The sequence below is a fragment of the Perissodus microlepis genome, chromosome 12 (genome assembly GCF_051167445.1).
Source record: "Perissodus microlepis isolate ML-2025 ecotype Zambia chromosome 12, ASM5116744v1, whole genome shotgun sequence".
NCBI lineage: Eukaryota > Metazoa > Chordata > Actinopteri > Cichliformes > Cichlidae > Perissodus > Perissodus microlepis.
The window spans coordinates 29,567,992-29,582,351 of record NC_140472.1 but is presented as its reverse complement, the minus strand read 5'-3'; the positions used below and the strand labels follow the sequence as shown (position 1 = coordinate 29,582,351).

Sequence of the window (14,360 nt, the reverse complement as noted above, 5' to 3'; positions counted from 1 at the left end):
CTCCTTGACTAATGAGAAGAGACCATTCAGTTTGTTATCCACACTCAGTTTAAAAGTCTGTATCTCTGATTGTACGGGGGTGCATAAGTGCCTGAGGCCTGCAACCATCTGGAAGGGCACCATCATTCCTGAAAAGTATATAGCGCAACATATGCTCCCATCCGGATGATGTCTTTTCAGGGAAGACATCATCTGGCATAAATGGCATACTGCATCTATTACAACAGCATGACTACATAATAGAAATTTTCAGGTACTGAACTGACCAAACTTTTTACCAAATGAAAACATTTGGTACATGATGAAACCAAAATACAACAAAGAAGACAAAAGTGACCAGCTAGAATCCTTTAGCTGAGAAGAATGGGAACATTCCTCTCCCAAAAACCCAACAACTGTTCTCCTCAGTTTGTAAGCACTTACAGACTGTGCTGTTAAAAGAAGAGGAGGAGTTATACATTGGTAAACATGGCCCTGTCCCAACTTTTTTGAGATGTGTCATTGGCATCAAAGTGAAAATGAACTAATATATTTAATGAAATAGTAAAATGTCTCAATGTATACATTCAATTGGTTTTCTGCGTTCTATAGTGAATAAAATATGAGAATTGGGTCTGTATTTCTTTTATATTATCATCACACAAGCTACTTTGCTTTTATTTCTACTTTTTAGTATAGTTTTTAATTTGCTAAATAGAGTTCTCTAAATACATAAAACAAAGTCTGCTGCTATTTCTTATAGTATTTGAAAAAAAGATGTACAAGTAAATCATCTCTTCACAACGCAAATTTTTTTTTTTAAAAAGTCAGTATATAAGGTAATTCAAGGGTTCAATTTTATATAACACCAATTCAATCATTTTTCAGAGGAACAAAACCAGAACTTTCTTATTCATAATATTTTTCACATACCACTTTCCAATGTTAAAATGTGTATTTTTAATGTGAAATACACCAATGACCAATTTCAGGATCATGAGACACTTAAAATAACTCTCATTCAACAACTGGTTTTTAAAAAAGGCAGAATTGCCTTGGATTTTCTTTACCTATCATATTTCACAGACTCATACTGTGAAACTCAGCCAGCAGGGATTCTCACCCTGAGGAGGATTTACATTTTCATTCCTTTTCTTTACACATTGTATTTCTTTTTTAGTAAATCCAAGCATTTTTACCCTTCCTAACCTCTGCTGTTGGTTTGGGAAACTTTTAAAAAGCGTATTGCCTAAAGTGACAAATGTACTAATCCAGCTCACATTTAGACTAGCAATGGACAGATAAGGCAAAGAATATTTCATGAAGGTAACCACCTACATCTTTATAACTATTGTAGAATATTTACATAGTGTTGAAAGTGTGGAAAACATAAGGAAGTGTTATCAGGCAGGGGAATGTATAAGCCATGGGGTGTCCTAAGGAACCTCCGTGACCTTTTTCAAACTCAAACATAACTTAACAAAAATATCTTCAAACTGTTCATTCTGTAATCCAAAGTGTGTAAAGGGAATACGCTTTAGCTGTCATTCATATACTGTGATTAACACTGGCCCTGCTGTAGTTCCTGTGGCAGTGGAACACAACTAACTTTCCTATTACCAAAGGAAGTCATTTATGCCCCTGTTCTCCTTTTGATCTGTCAGACTTGGGATGAAAAGAATAGTAGAGTCTCAGCCTAGGGATCCACTGCCTTTGAGACTCAACAGCTTGACTCATTTCATTACTGTCATGAATTAAAGATCCCCAATCTCCTTTTTTTTTCTATTCGCATGGCAATGATCCACCCTTAGTTAATTTACAGTCACTCGTTGTGCAAGGCCTCCAGCCTCAAAGCTCCCACGACAATTTACCTGCATCCTTTTCACTTGCTGGTGCATATCATTGTGATATACTGTAATAGGGTTGGCAGAGGACTCAGTAGTAAGCGTGCATGTTGTATAATGAGCAGGGGAAGTGAGAATAATCACTTGCATAGCATCCCTAAGTTCGTAGCACGAGAAGACGTCATGACAACTGAACCAAAATAATATTTTTACTGGAAATAAAATTGACTGGGGTTATACTATGGAAATGTCTTGTGACCACGTCAACACTAAATGCTGTGACTTAATTAAGATCTCATTTCATATGCAACTCATGTCTGTTTCATGATATTTTGGTTCGAAGACCTAACACACACTCAACATTCTTGCAGTTCCTGCTGCTGTTAATACTGGGAAATGCAACTTTTTGTCTGCTCATTGTGATTAGTATTATTTTTCTCTGAAAAGCTTCCAAAACAGCACATGAAAAAACAGCACACGAAAAGCATTTTGTTACCATTCACTCAAGGACACAAAAATGCATAACGTTGAAGTGCATGGCAGGATTATCCACAAACATGTGTTTGTCCACATGGATGCATTAGGTAAAGCATGAGAGGCAGAGACGACTGTGAAAGGTGACAGCACTTCCTTTCTGGCAGGGTGACCTGGTTCTCAGCGGGTTGCTGAGGCGGCTTTGGACTGTCTCTACTGGCCATCTGGCCCTGACGGTCTCCACTGTGAGCAAATACCAGGCTAGTGGCTCACCGACATATTCTGATAGTGTGATTCAATATTGGTGGTAGTTGTAAGCTTGGGATTAGCCTGCTGCATTCTCCATTACACTCAGCTAAACCACCCACCTGGCTGTGGTTTCCATTCACCTGCTCCCCATGGTAATCTTGTATCTTTTATGTCCCCATGTACGTACAATATTGTAATATGCAGTGTTTAATCTTGTGCCTGTATGTGCTACGAATCAACAGTTAAACTGCTTTTCCAAATACAAATCTGAGTATGTGTCCTTTTGTCCCTCTGTGGGGGGATACTCCCACTAGGTTTCTATCTGGGACTCTCCACCATTTGACCTTAGAACTGAAGAAGCTTCTCGGATGAGAGGTGAAACGTCTTCAAGTAACTTAAAGAAGTCCAGACGCTTTTCTTTGCAAGCTCCTTTGACTGAGTATGTGTAATTTTATCAACGTTAATTCCAGAATTTCTTATTGAAAACTAAATATAAGAAATGTACCTTCCACTTTAATTTCAATAGCTTCTCTGCCTGTGCTTACAAATACATTGCCAGTGTGATTGCTTGCTGTATCTAAGGCGAGGTGGGAGACATCATCTCGAGATGAGGCTTCTCTTTCTCTGTCTGTGATGCTGAAAATCAATTTTTGTGTCTGTCGGTAGGGGGCGTGTGATACCTATAGATAATAGCCCGCTGCTGCTTCTTCAATCCTCCAGGGTTTCAGCAAAACCCATGAAAGGTGCAGGCCAAAGACAAGGTGAATTGGTCTTCGAGCCAATCAGCGTTAACAGTGCAGTAGTTAAGTAGTTTAATCCTTTCGTAAAAACAAAGGTTATCACATCCGATACACTGAAAAGGAATTTATAATGTTGGATTCCGTTGAAAGTATAAAGACATGAAAAAATATTTTAATTGGGTTTTCAATAGACATTTTCACCTAGCACAGTTTTGTTTTCATTGTTCTTTTTCTATATACAAAAGAAAACATTTCCAGAAGTAGTTAAGGGTCTCAGGTGAGCCTCAGGATTACAAATGTTATTGTAACGGTTCAGTTAACCAAGTAGAACTGAGATCTTTGTTTCTCTCGGCTTTAACAACTACACCTACGTCAGGACAGCCAAACTGTGAAGTCCCCAGGAGGAAGCTTGGGTCCCTGCAGGAAGCCTGGCTCTCAGCCTGTCTTTTGGGGGTGTTTTCGTATGCATGTGCGTGCCTGGCCATGTCCGATCCAAATAGATTCGCCTCACGTCACCTTCCTACCCACCACCAGCCCACCACCCCTGCACATAAAACATTCATTAGAGCACAGCCTAGCACTGTAAGAAATGTCTCTCCAAATAAGTCATTAAGTATCAGATTCACTCTTTGATTCTAGGAATGACACCAGTTACCTAAAATTATGATTATTATTGTTATTTTCAGTTCAGTTTTGTTTGTGTCCAGTATTTTCTATAAACAGCCTCGGACATAAAATCCAGTCTTTCTTTTATTTGCCATGATTAATAGCCCATGCACTCAGAATTAGGAGGGATATTTTTTGCAGCGTGATACAGACCCATAAAACATTCATCTTCGAATTCTCTCTCTCCCTCTTTCTGTCTCTTTCCGCCAAACGCCCCTTGCCGCCCCGCCCTCCCTTTCCACCTCTCCGTGGTAAACGCACACTGGCGCGCACCAGTGCGGCCGACATCCGTGCTCATACCACACACTTTTTTTTCAGTGTACTTGGGAAATACAGAGGGGCAAGTAATCAGACTGGATATGTGCTGCGATTTCAAAAGATGGATTCAATACTCGGTTGTCGCCTGTGCCGTTGATTCTCCACTTCTGCGTTAACACTTTGAGCTCTTCTCCCGAGCTGTTTGCGCGTCCTGTATTTGGGGAGGTGTCGACTGGTGCGTCGAGTCTACTGATCCCAAATTGGATGTTTATTGCTGACTGTTTTTGAATCTCTCGTCCACATGACTGAGCCAGGGTGCAGCTGGAGACGTGGCTCCCCACTCGGGAAGACCTACGGCTAAAGTTTGAAGGGTGCAGGGGTGCTTTAGTCTGCCTGTTTCCCGTCTTGCACTGGATTTGCAATAACCCATAAATTGCAATAATTAGCGGATTTCCTATCTATCTCCGTATACGTGGGATTCATTCTCGGAATTATAAAGCCTCTGGATTTCACTTTCATCTGAATCATGAAGACCGTTATTATTGATGGTGAGTACACATCAGACAGCTGGACACCTTTGTAAAGTTTTCACATATATCAGACAGTAGGATCCCGCTGGGTTACTGCGCACTGATAAAATCCACAACGGTGCAGTGTCACCGCTCTGTGGAGGACAGACAGAAAGATAAATCAGGTGTCCTAATTGGAGTTGACTCCGTTCAACACCCCCGAGGTTTGATTAAAATAAGGTATGGCTATCAGCATGACAATAAAAAAGAATCGAAAGAAATCGAAAAATAAAGCCTTTATATACAATCAAATATCATTTTATTGTTGGAACGGAAGAAAAAAAAAAAGACTAGAAACAGAAGTGTCGGCTGTAAACGACCTTGAATCAGTGGCTCTTAATTGAGTCATAATTCGGATCTTATCTTGTGCGTGTCTTGCTTTCCCTTTCTGTATGCGTGTGTCAGTGAGAGTGCGCATGAGAGAGCGAGAGGCCGTGTACTGTTTGCAGTGGTCAATATGCTCTGCATGATATCGCAACTTAAACCGGGCATCCGCTTCTGCCCGTCTGGACGCTGTGGGCTGAGCGTTTGATGAAGTCTGCAGATGGTCCGCTTGGCGGCCCAGTAATACCGCTTCATTCCCCAGCTCCTTGGCTTATAATTGGTGTTTTGGTGGCATCGTCCCACTCAGGGTGCCGCCAAATTGACAGGAAATTGGGCCTTGTAGCTTTCATGACTGGACTTGGAGCTATTCTAATGAGGGCAAGAATGCTTTCTCAATTCCGCCAGAAATGGTTAAGAATTTAATTTCTTGTCAGTTGTTTGAGTGTGTGTTTGTGTGCGTGAGGACACTCATGGAGAGCTAGAGGGAGGGTGGGAAAGGAAGGAGGATGCAGCACCTGGCGTGTCATTGTGTCTCTTCCTGCACCTGACTGTAACCCTGTGTTTTTTTTTTTTTTTGTTTGTTTTTATGGCTTTTTTTTGTTTGTTTTGTTTTAGTGATCTAGTCATGTTTACTGCAGTGCAGAGTGTATAACACAGATATGACATGTGCTGTTTGGTCAGCAGCACCGAGGCTGTAACATCCACTTGGTTCAAATAAGATATTGTGGAAAATCTTCATTTCCACTTTGCCCCACCCGTGCATAGACTGCCCCAGCACTGTCACATGCATACACCACTGCCACAGTGCTTATGCAACATGCTGTACACACTCCATCTTCCTCATGTTCATGACTTGGCTAAAACTGCAGGAATAGGGTAAGAAAGCTGCAGATTATTGTGGGGATACAGAATAACTTTGCTTTTCACAAGTAGCAAAATCAAAGAGGCACATCTGCTTGTGCATTCTCTTTGATATGTCACAGGATGATGCAAATTCAAGTGCACACCCCTTCATTGGCACAGAATGGCTCTGGGTCCCTCAGACCCTACAGGCAACTTTTCATTACCCAACTGCTGGCACGATTTAGCACCAGGCGTCTGACGCACACCTATGTCTGATTTGTATTCATTTATTTTTTTTGTTTCTGCTGCAATTATAATTGGTATCCATCTCTCAGGCTCCTGATTTGGCGGAGAAAATATGGCCTGCCTTTTCTTGTGTTTAAAGTGTCACAGTGAGGAGGGACTTTAATTTACACTCTTTTTCACCCAGTCAGCATATGATCAAATGCCTCTGTGGGAAAGCTGTTGCTTGGGGGTGCCGTCGCTCCCTGTCTACTGCCAGGCAAAGCCAATGAAGCCCAAATGAATGGATAAAACCATTATAGTGGAACTGAACGCTTTCTCTTTGAAACCACTACACATTTAGGGCATTTTTTTTCCTAATTAGTTAACTCTGTTATTTTTTGGCAATGCCTCGCCAAAAGCTCTGCCCCATTTTCAAAAATAGGCCACAAGATGCATCATCTGAGGTGGCAAGATGATTGTTCTGAATGCATTAAGCTATGAGAAAATGGTGCTAATAAAACAAAACAAATAAACAATAAAAAAACAAAGCTGATTTACATTGCAGCATTAGGGGAATCCAACATCATGATATAAACTGACAACAAGGCAAGGCATCTTCCACACCCTGAAAGGGAATGTGAAATTGATCCATCTTTGTGTTTGTATGGATGTTTATACAAGCGCAGGGGGAGGGCTGGAAGAGATAATGTGTGTGTGCGTGTAGTGTTCAGTTAGTTTATGGGGAGGTCTGGAGAAAGGAGAGGAAGTTAAGAAAATGAAATAAATGTTTTTGGGGTTTTTTTTGGTTTCTTTCATAATGTACTGTATGGATGGCGTGGCAAGTGAGAGAAAAATGATTAGGGATGTTATTTTGAATGCTGTTTACATCTGTGTGAGTTATAGAGTTACAGGTTTGTTTGGTTTTTGTCATATTAGTCATTCATGGTCAGCAATGAAACCAAACAACACTGTTGTTCTCTTGAGGTATTAAATGAGAAATATGCAAAATCACAATACACCCACTGGTTACATTACTAGTCCACTTTGCTAGTATTGGGCTCTACCCCCTTTTTTCTTAACAACTTAAGCAGGATGTAGATTCAGCAAGGTGGTGGAAACAGCCACCAGAGATTTTTGGTTGATATTGAATTGATAGCGTTATCCATTTGGTGCAGATTTGTCAGCTGCTCCATGATACAGATGTCCTGTTTCACCACTTTCCAAAGATGCTCATTGAATTGAGATGTTGTTTTTAAAGGCCATTTAAGTTAATTTAACTCACTATCGTGTTTAAGAAACTAGTTTGAGATGATTTAAACTTTGTGACACGATGTGTTATCCTGCTGGTCTCCAGAAGGGTACTCTGTAGTCATAAAAGGACAGACATGGTAAGCAACAATACTCAGGTAGGCTGTGGCATTTAAATGATGTTCATGCACAAATGGGAAAACATCACACCACCACTATGACAGGATGGACCCGTGCTTAATGCCAAATCCTGATTCAATGATCTAGATGTCACAGGAGAAATCAAGGCAGTGTTTTTCCCGTCTTTTATTGATCAAATTTAGAGATACAGTCAAAAGTCTCAGATTCCTCTTCTTAGCTAACAGGAGTGGTACCTGGTGTGATCTTCTGCTGCTATAGCCCAATGTGTTCCAAAGTTCAGAGTCTTGTGCATTCAGCGATGCTCTTCTGACCTCTCACATCAACATGGTGTTTTTGTCAAGATAGCTGCTGCTCACTAGATATATTGTTATTTTACAGACTATTCACTGTAAATCCTAGATATGTTAATATGGGAAAATCCCATTAGATCAGTAATTTCTAAAATATTCAGATTTATATTTATTAAATATTCTTATTTTGATGTTCTGATGATACACCGGTCCAGAATCTCTCATTTTCGTTCTTTCAGTTGAGATGTGGTGACTGGGATGACCCATAGACAGGGATGATAAGTTAATTCAAACCACTGTAACAGAATGTCCCCCAACAGCATAAAAGAGCCAACTACCCCCTCACTGTAGGTGTGAAACATTGAAGGTTTTTTTCCTTGAATTCCTCACCTGTCAGAACAGGAGTCAGAACAGTGATGATAGATCAAGTTTTCATGAATATCTCCACGTCTACAAAATGTTTATGCTCGAAAAGGAGTAGGATGAAGTTTACACTTTTCCTGTTCCTACACCCTTATTTCAAATTCCATTATTTACAAATCAATATTCAGAATTCAACATTATATGATCCATACATTTTTAACTATATACAAGTCTACACTCATATATAATACACACATAAAACAATTTAAGCTTGTAAACCAAAACAACAGCAAACTACATTTTTACATAAACTAAGCATACCTGGCAAAATCTGAACTCCTTCAAAATAATCTCACAAAGCTCAGAGATTTTGCCATAATGATGATAATGATGCATGCAAGAAGTCACTGATTTACCTCAACTGAAGGAGGTGAACAGGAGGTGTTCTTGCCACTTATTTCACATAGTGACCTTGGGATTGCCACTGCACACAGGGTTTGTGGTTAAATACACTGGTGTCACCCATTTAGTCATGGTTCTATGTATTTTGGTTGCAACCTTTAGTTTCATCACAAACGAATGTTTCATTCAAAGTAAATGAAATTTCAACATTCACCTGCTCAGCCAGATGCATATTTAAATGTCTTAGCAAAATATACTGTTAACTTTTTAATAATAGGTATTTAAATCATGTTGAAAAGACTTTTAATCTCTCTAATTATGACTAAAATTGAGTTGTTCTCTTCATGTAACGCACTACTGGGTGATGTAATGACATCTTTGGCAGAGTTTTTGAATTAAAATAATAACAAGATTTCACATGCAATTATAAATTTCTATAAGATCTGAGTTTGTGAAACGTTACAATAGATCAATTTTATCATCCAGTTTCTCAACGTCACAGGATAAAGATGTCAAAGTTTTATGCTACGGAGCTCGGTTGTATTAATGCCTTAGTTACAGTGACAGATTCCAGCAGGCTATCTGAAAGTGGATCTGCAATGTTCACTGCATCCTGATGAGCTTGCTCCTTGAGGGGCTTCTTTTAATTGGCCGCGCCCTTCAAGTAGATCTGCATTTGTTTATACAGTACATGCACACACACATTCAGACTCCCACTGATGTGCACATGGGCATGCTGGCCTAAGATATCCTTGGAACCATCCGCTCTAGGTTATCCCAGTCTCACAGCCTTTCACTTCTAATCAGAAAGACAGAGAAACTAAGTGGATAAATGAGCAAAATTCTATTTGTTTATACAGAGGAAGCTAAGGGGCAAAAATATAAAAAAGCAGTTGAAATGAAATACACTATTCCCCCAGATTACCAGTTCTTAATCCTCTCTGTGGGTTATTATTGTACTGTCAGAATATTTGGAGAGAGAACCAGCAGGAGAAATGCTGCAGTTTTTAACCCCCACTCCCTACAAGTCTTTTTTTTCACATAACAAAAAATAAATTAAAGTGTTGGCCCTTGTCTTGAAGATGGTGTGGGGGAAGAAGGAGGGCCAAATGAATTAATGTTATGAGTGTATATGGTGTTGACGCAGGTGGAGTCTTTATGAAGGGATTTAGTTACATCTTTTTACAAAAAATGGAAATCCACTTTGACACCGTATTATAATCCTTTCAAGGTGCCTACGCATAACAGAGCAGATCACACCTTCCACTTTTACTTTACACAACACTTTATAAAATGACAAGTGAAATTTGCACACAATATTCAGTTGTGTTGACCCAGCAGTGATACATACTGATGGGAACTCTTTTTTCCTGAAGATTATATGGATGAAGGTCCTAGTATGCACAAACTGAGCTGCCTAATTTGTTGAACACAGTGCCCATCTCACTCTGCTGCAGTGTCATCTTTCATTCTGTGGTGTCACAGTTGTTCTCGCTGCATCTTTGGAACACACAGTGCCCACTTTTCTGTTTGTGTACTGATGAAAGTTGCATGGATGCGCTAATCCTATTGCAGATGCGAAAGGGTGCGATGAGCTGCTTGAACGTCAGTGACGCTGATTATACCACAATGGGGAGGCTGACTGATGGCCTAGTAAATTGTTAATTAGACAGAGCAGAAGCCGCTCTTAAATTAGACGCATGAATGGAGCCGTTGTCAGCCTTATAAGTCAACCCTGCTCTGCTCCTTTTCTTGCAGGCTACAGTGACATTCAGATAAAGCAGCTGGTTGATCCAAGATGTGAGCAGTGTAAGGCGAAGGGTTAGCATAACAGATCAACACCATAGTGCATATATAGCTAGAATCAGGGTTTTCAGGTTCAATTTTTGAATATCATGGTTTTGAGCTGTAAAAATAACTACAAGGATTGGAGATATAAGTAAAAACATGATAAATCCTATGGTGAGTGATTCCTGCATGCACAGGTATTGCTAAAGGACAAATTCCAGCTCCTATAGATCAACAGCTGAGAGCTTAATTGCTGCAGAAAAGGAGTTCTATCAGTAGGTATCTTTAGTAAAAACAAACCGACATATAATTAGCAATATTGTGCTTGCATATATGATATGCAATCTGCACACATTCATTACTGGCTGATGTGCATATTCTACAGCAGGACTATAAAATGTAAATGTAAACTCAGTTTTACGATGTAAAAGTTTTAGAGAGAGAGGAGGAACTTCCGATTTCTTTTATCCTGAAAGAATAGATACATTCTTATTTTTCACCATATTCATTTCATAAGCGAGGTCCTTAAATTACCCCTCATCATCCTGATCGAGTCAGCCTGTGTTTGTCATTAGATTGCAAACTTAACAGATGGGAGCTGGTGTTTTGATGCAGAGTCTTACTGAATGTCTGGTACCACATTGTTGAGATGCTTAAGCCAGCGGGGTCACCTTTCTCTCCCTTTATGCATTGTTGGATTTTGTTCTTCCTTTATTTATCTTCATTCAAAGCAAAGTTCTTAACAATCACTCCAGGGTGTTGTATGTGAAGGACAAATACTTTATGTTGAAGACTGCATATATTAGCTTTCTAAGGTGTTTTTAGCAGTAAATACGCACCTTGAGTTGACAGATAGATAGATAGATAGATAGATAGATAGATAGATAGATACTTCTGTTTGAGATAGTGGTGGAACAAAGGCTTTCAGAAATTCTGTGACATATTGTTCTTTACCTTATAATGCAAAACCTTCACAACAGTAATGCGTCTGCCTGTGAGCTTGGTAGTTCACCACTGAAATATGTATGGGGAGCCCTTCAAAAGAAATAGGTCATTACTCCCCGACTCAGGGGAAATTGATCTGTTATAGATGTGAAAGCTCATTCTGTAGGTGCTAAACATATATAATGTGTACCTGTTCTGGCAGCTTTATACAAGAATTCCACAGTTTGGGTTTTTTTTTCGCGTCTGATAACTTTCTTTCATACACAAATCGGTGTCCTCAATGTCTGGTGGGAGTAAAAGGATTTGTAGAGCAGGAAATGCATAATCCTGCAACTGCGGCAGAAGGAAAGAGTTTCTAAACATACTCACAAGCATAACAGTGGAATCAATGAAGATCCCACTCATCTGCTCCAAGAAGAGTACCCTATAACCTTCACTTAGAAAGAACAACACCACTCTTTATCTGCATGTAATTGAACAGGGCTGACCTCACAAAGCAAAACAAAGTATGATGGAGAGGCACCCCTCTCCAAGCTAAGATGTAAGGTCTGTGTTGAAGAATGTTGACAAAGATTTAGGTTTTGCTCTCAAGTCATTTTAAGTCCAAAGTAGATTATTCTTATTAAAATGCAAATCTTACAAGTGTGCTTCACTTAATCTTTTGTTGTTTAGCATGTGTGCTGAATACATATACCTTCCTATTCCCTTACCTTACGTCTTTCTTTTACTTTTACTTTCTCCCACTTTTCTCGCAGTGTCTTGGTCATTCTTCTGCCTCTACCTCGATGTCTTTACCGCATACACACTGTGGCGTATATTTCTGTCTTCACTCTCAGGTGTAAATGCTGATTATCTCGTGTAGATATCGGGCCATGGCAAATTAAATGTGACCGCAGCTGGCCTGCCAGGACATCCATTATAATGATATCTGTAATCTGCTGGGTTCAGGGGAAGCGGTGTCAAGGGGTTGGAAGATAGTGGGATGATGATGGAGGGGGATTCAGTATGGTTCCAATGGCTGGCAGGAAAATAGAGCACATGGATTTCCACCACTGATGAGGTTCAAATTGACCATATGTCATCCATGGGTTTTAAATCCTACGATCAGAATAGCATCCAAGCCTGTAAACACACCGTAAGCTGAGGTTGTGTACAGTATGTTGAATTCATTATACTCCTTTATTTCGTCTACTTGTACCATCTAATATATAAATAAATTGTGGTTTCAACTTTTAACTTTTGAATTTTCTGTCATATCGGTCAAGAGTGTATGGAGCTCTTTGTTTAACCAAGTGGTCCAAATCCTGATAACTTATTGGTTCCTTAGATTATATAAAATACAGCATAAAATCTGCATTCTCTGACAGTCAATAGGGAGCAACACCTAGGGCTGAAAAATAACCAAAAATGTATAAATATCTAAACGTAAACTTCCCTAATGACCTATGATCTCAGTTTCTAATTTCAAGCTTAAGTTAATTCAACATGATGGTTATTTAGTAAATAGATGATAAAACAGGTTATGCCTTAGGGCATTTCCACTTTGTGACTGGGAAATTGGTAACATCACGAAATTGCCTAACTGGAGTCCAAAAATCAATTGCTTTAAGTAAGTAAATTCATTTTTATGTACATACCGTTATGTACATAACCGTCTATTCCAGTTAGAGCTGCTGATAAAATAAAACAAACAAACAAACAAAAAAACCCAAACAAGCAATTTTTTTAAAGATTTTAGGAACTGCAAATATTTTCTCTCTACTATATTATCAGTCGGTGAGTTTCCAAATGGAAATTTATCCATCTGAAGGTATTCCTGCTGATCATATTTGGGCACTGTGCAAAATTGAAATAACAGTATTTAAATCCCGCAGTGTTGCATTTTGACACAACTCTAAGTGTAGAATAGAGATTAGATAAGTGTTAAAAAAAAGCATGGAGTCCTTTGACATTGAACATCAGATAGCACAAAGCAAGAATTGATTTGATGAGCGAAACAGAGATATGTCACTTTTGCGGTCACATCAGCTTGGCTGGCTTTCCAAACCCTCTAATCTAAAATGGTGCATGTTTTCACATGCCTGTACGTGTTCCCAGCAAAGCCTATCATCACAGCAATTATTCCGGGGGGAGAGATGAGAACTGCCAACACTCAATCTCCGAGCTGTAAACAAATTATGCCGAGGGGTCTTGATGATGGCTGTGTGAGAAACAAAATAGTCTAAAACCAATCTTGATGGTCCCACTGTGCCATCTTGGGTCTTCAACCAGCAAGAGTGTGCCATCGCTAGAAGGAAACTGGCTGGTTATAGCACTGCCTTCGGAGGTATGGTGTATCTGTGTAGCAATTTTTTTTTTCACAATGTATTTTGCGTCACTATCAGAAGTACAGCGCCCACTCCACTTGCTTGGATAATGAGTTTTGACAGATCAGTCCTTTCCTTTGTTAACATAAATCAAAGCTTGAAATTTGCACCTAGCACTTTCAAGAAGTAATTAATAGAGATACAAATTGCCATATGCGTCCTTAAACATAATTTATTTTGACACAATGGCAATGAGTCTGAGAAGGCTCACATCATTTTATAATTAGTTAAACAGGTGGTGCCTTGTATTTTGATCTGTCACGTTTAAGCTCTTTTGTCATGTGGAATTTTCTGGTTTTCAATAAATCTTCCTGCGGTTTTGCTATAGGTAATTGACAAGTTATGTTTTCGCCCCCCTCCAAAGCTCCCTAGGAAGGCATTAGCATACTGAGTTTCGTGCCTGACTATGAAGTGATTCCCACCATGCCTTTAAAAGGCATCGCATGAACAGGCAGCACATTATACCAAAGAGAAATATGAGACAAGAGAGAGAGCATGCTCTTCCTCCACTTTTTCTCTCAGCTCATACACACTTTAGCAATACAAGTTCAACACCTGCACACATACAGCACATACTTGCACGGACACATGTTTGCTGCTTGAATCCCCCCTCCCGCCCCCATTACTTGCTGATTCACACAAGGTT

The 14,360-nt window shown here is 39.6% G+C and overlaps 1 protein-coding gene across 1 annotated transcript in view; it reads left to right on the top strand.

Moving 5' to 3' along the window:
• Positions 1 to 4,177: 4,177 nt before the first annotated feature.
• The window catches only part of rtn4r (reticulon 4 receptor), a 47,079-nt gene continuing 36,896 nt past the window's right edge, over positions 4,178 to 14,360 (top strand). The window contains exon 1 of the mRNA XM_084945790.1: positions 4,178 to 4,758. Within this exon, the coding sequence (XP_084801916.1) occupies positions 4,737 to 4,758 (22 nt within the window). The 5' untranslated portion in view covers positions 4,178 to 4,736. The remainder of the gene's footprint in view (positions 4,759 to 14,360) is intronic.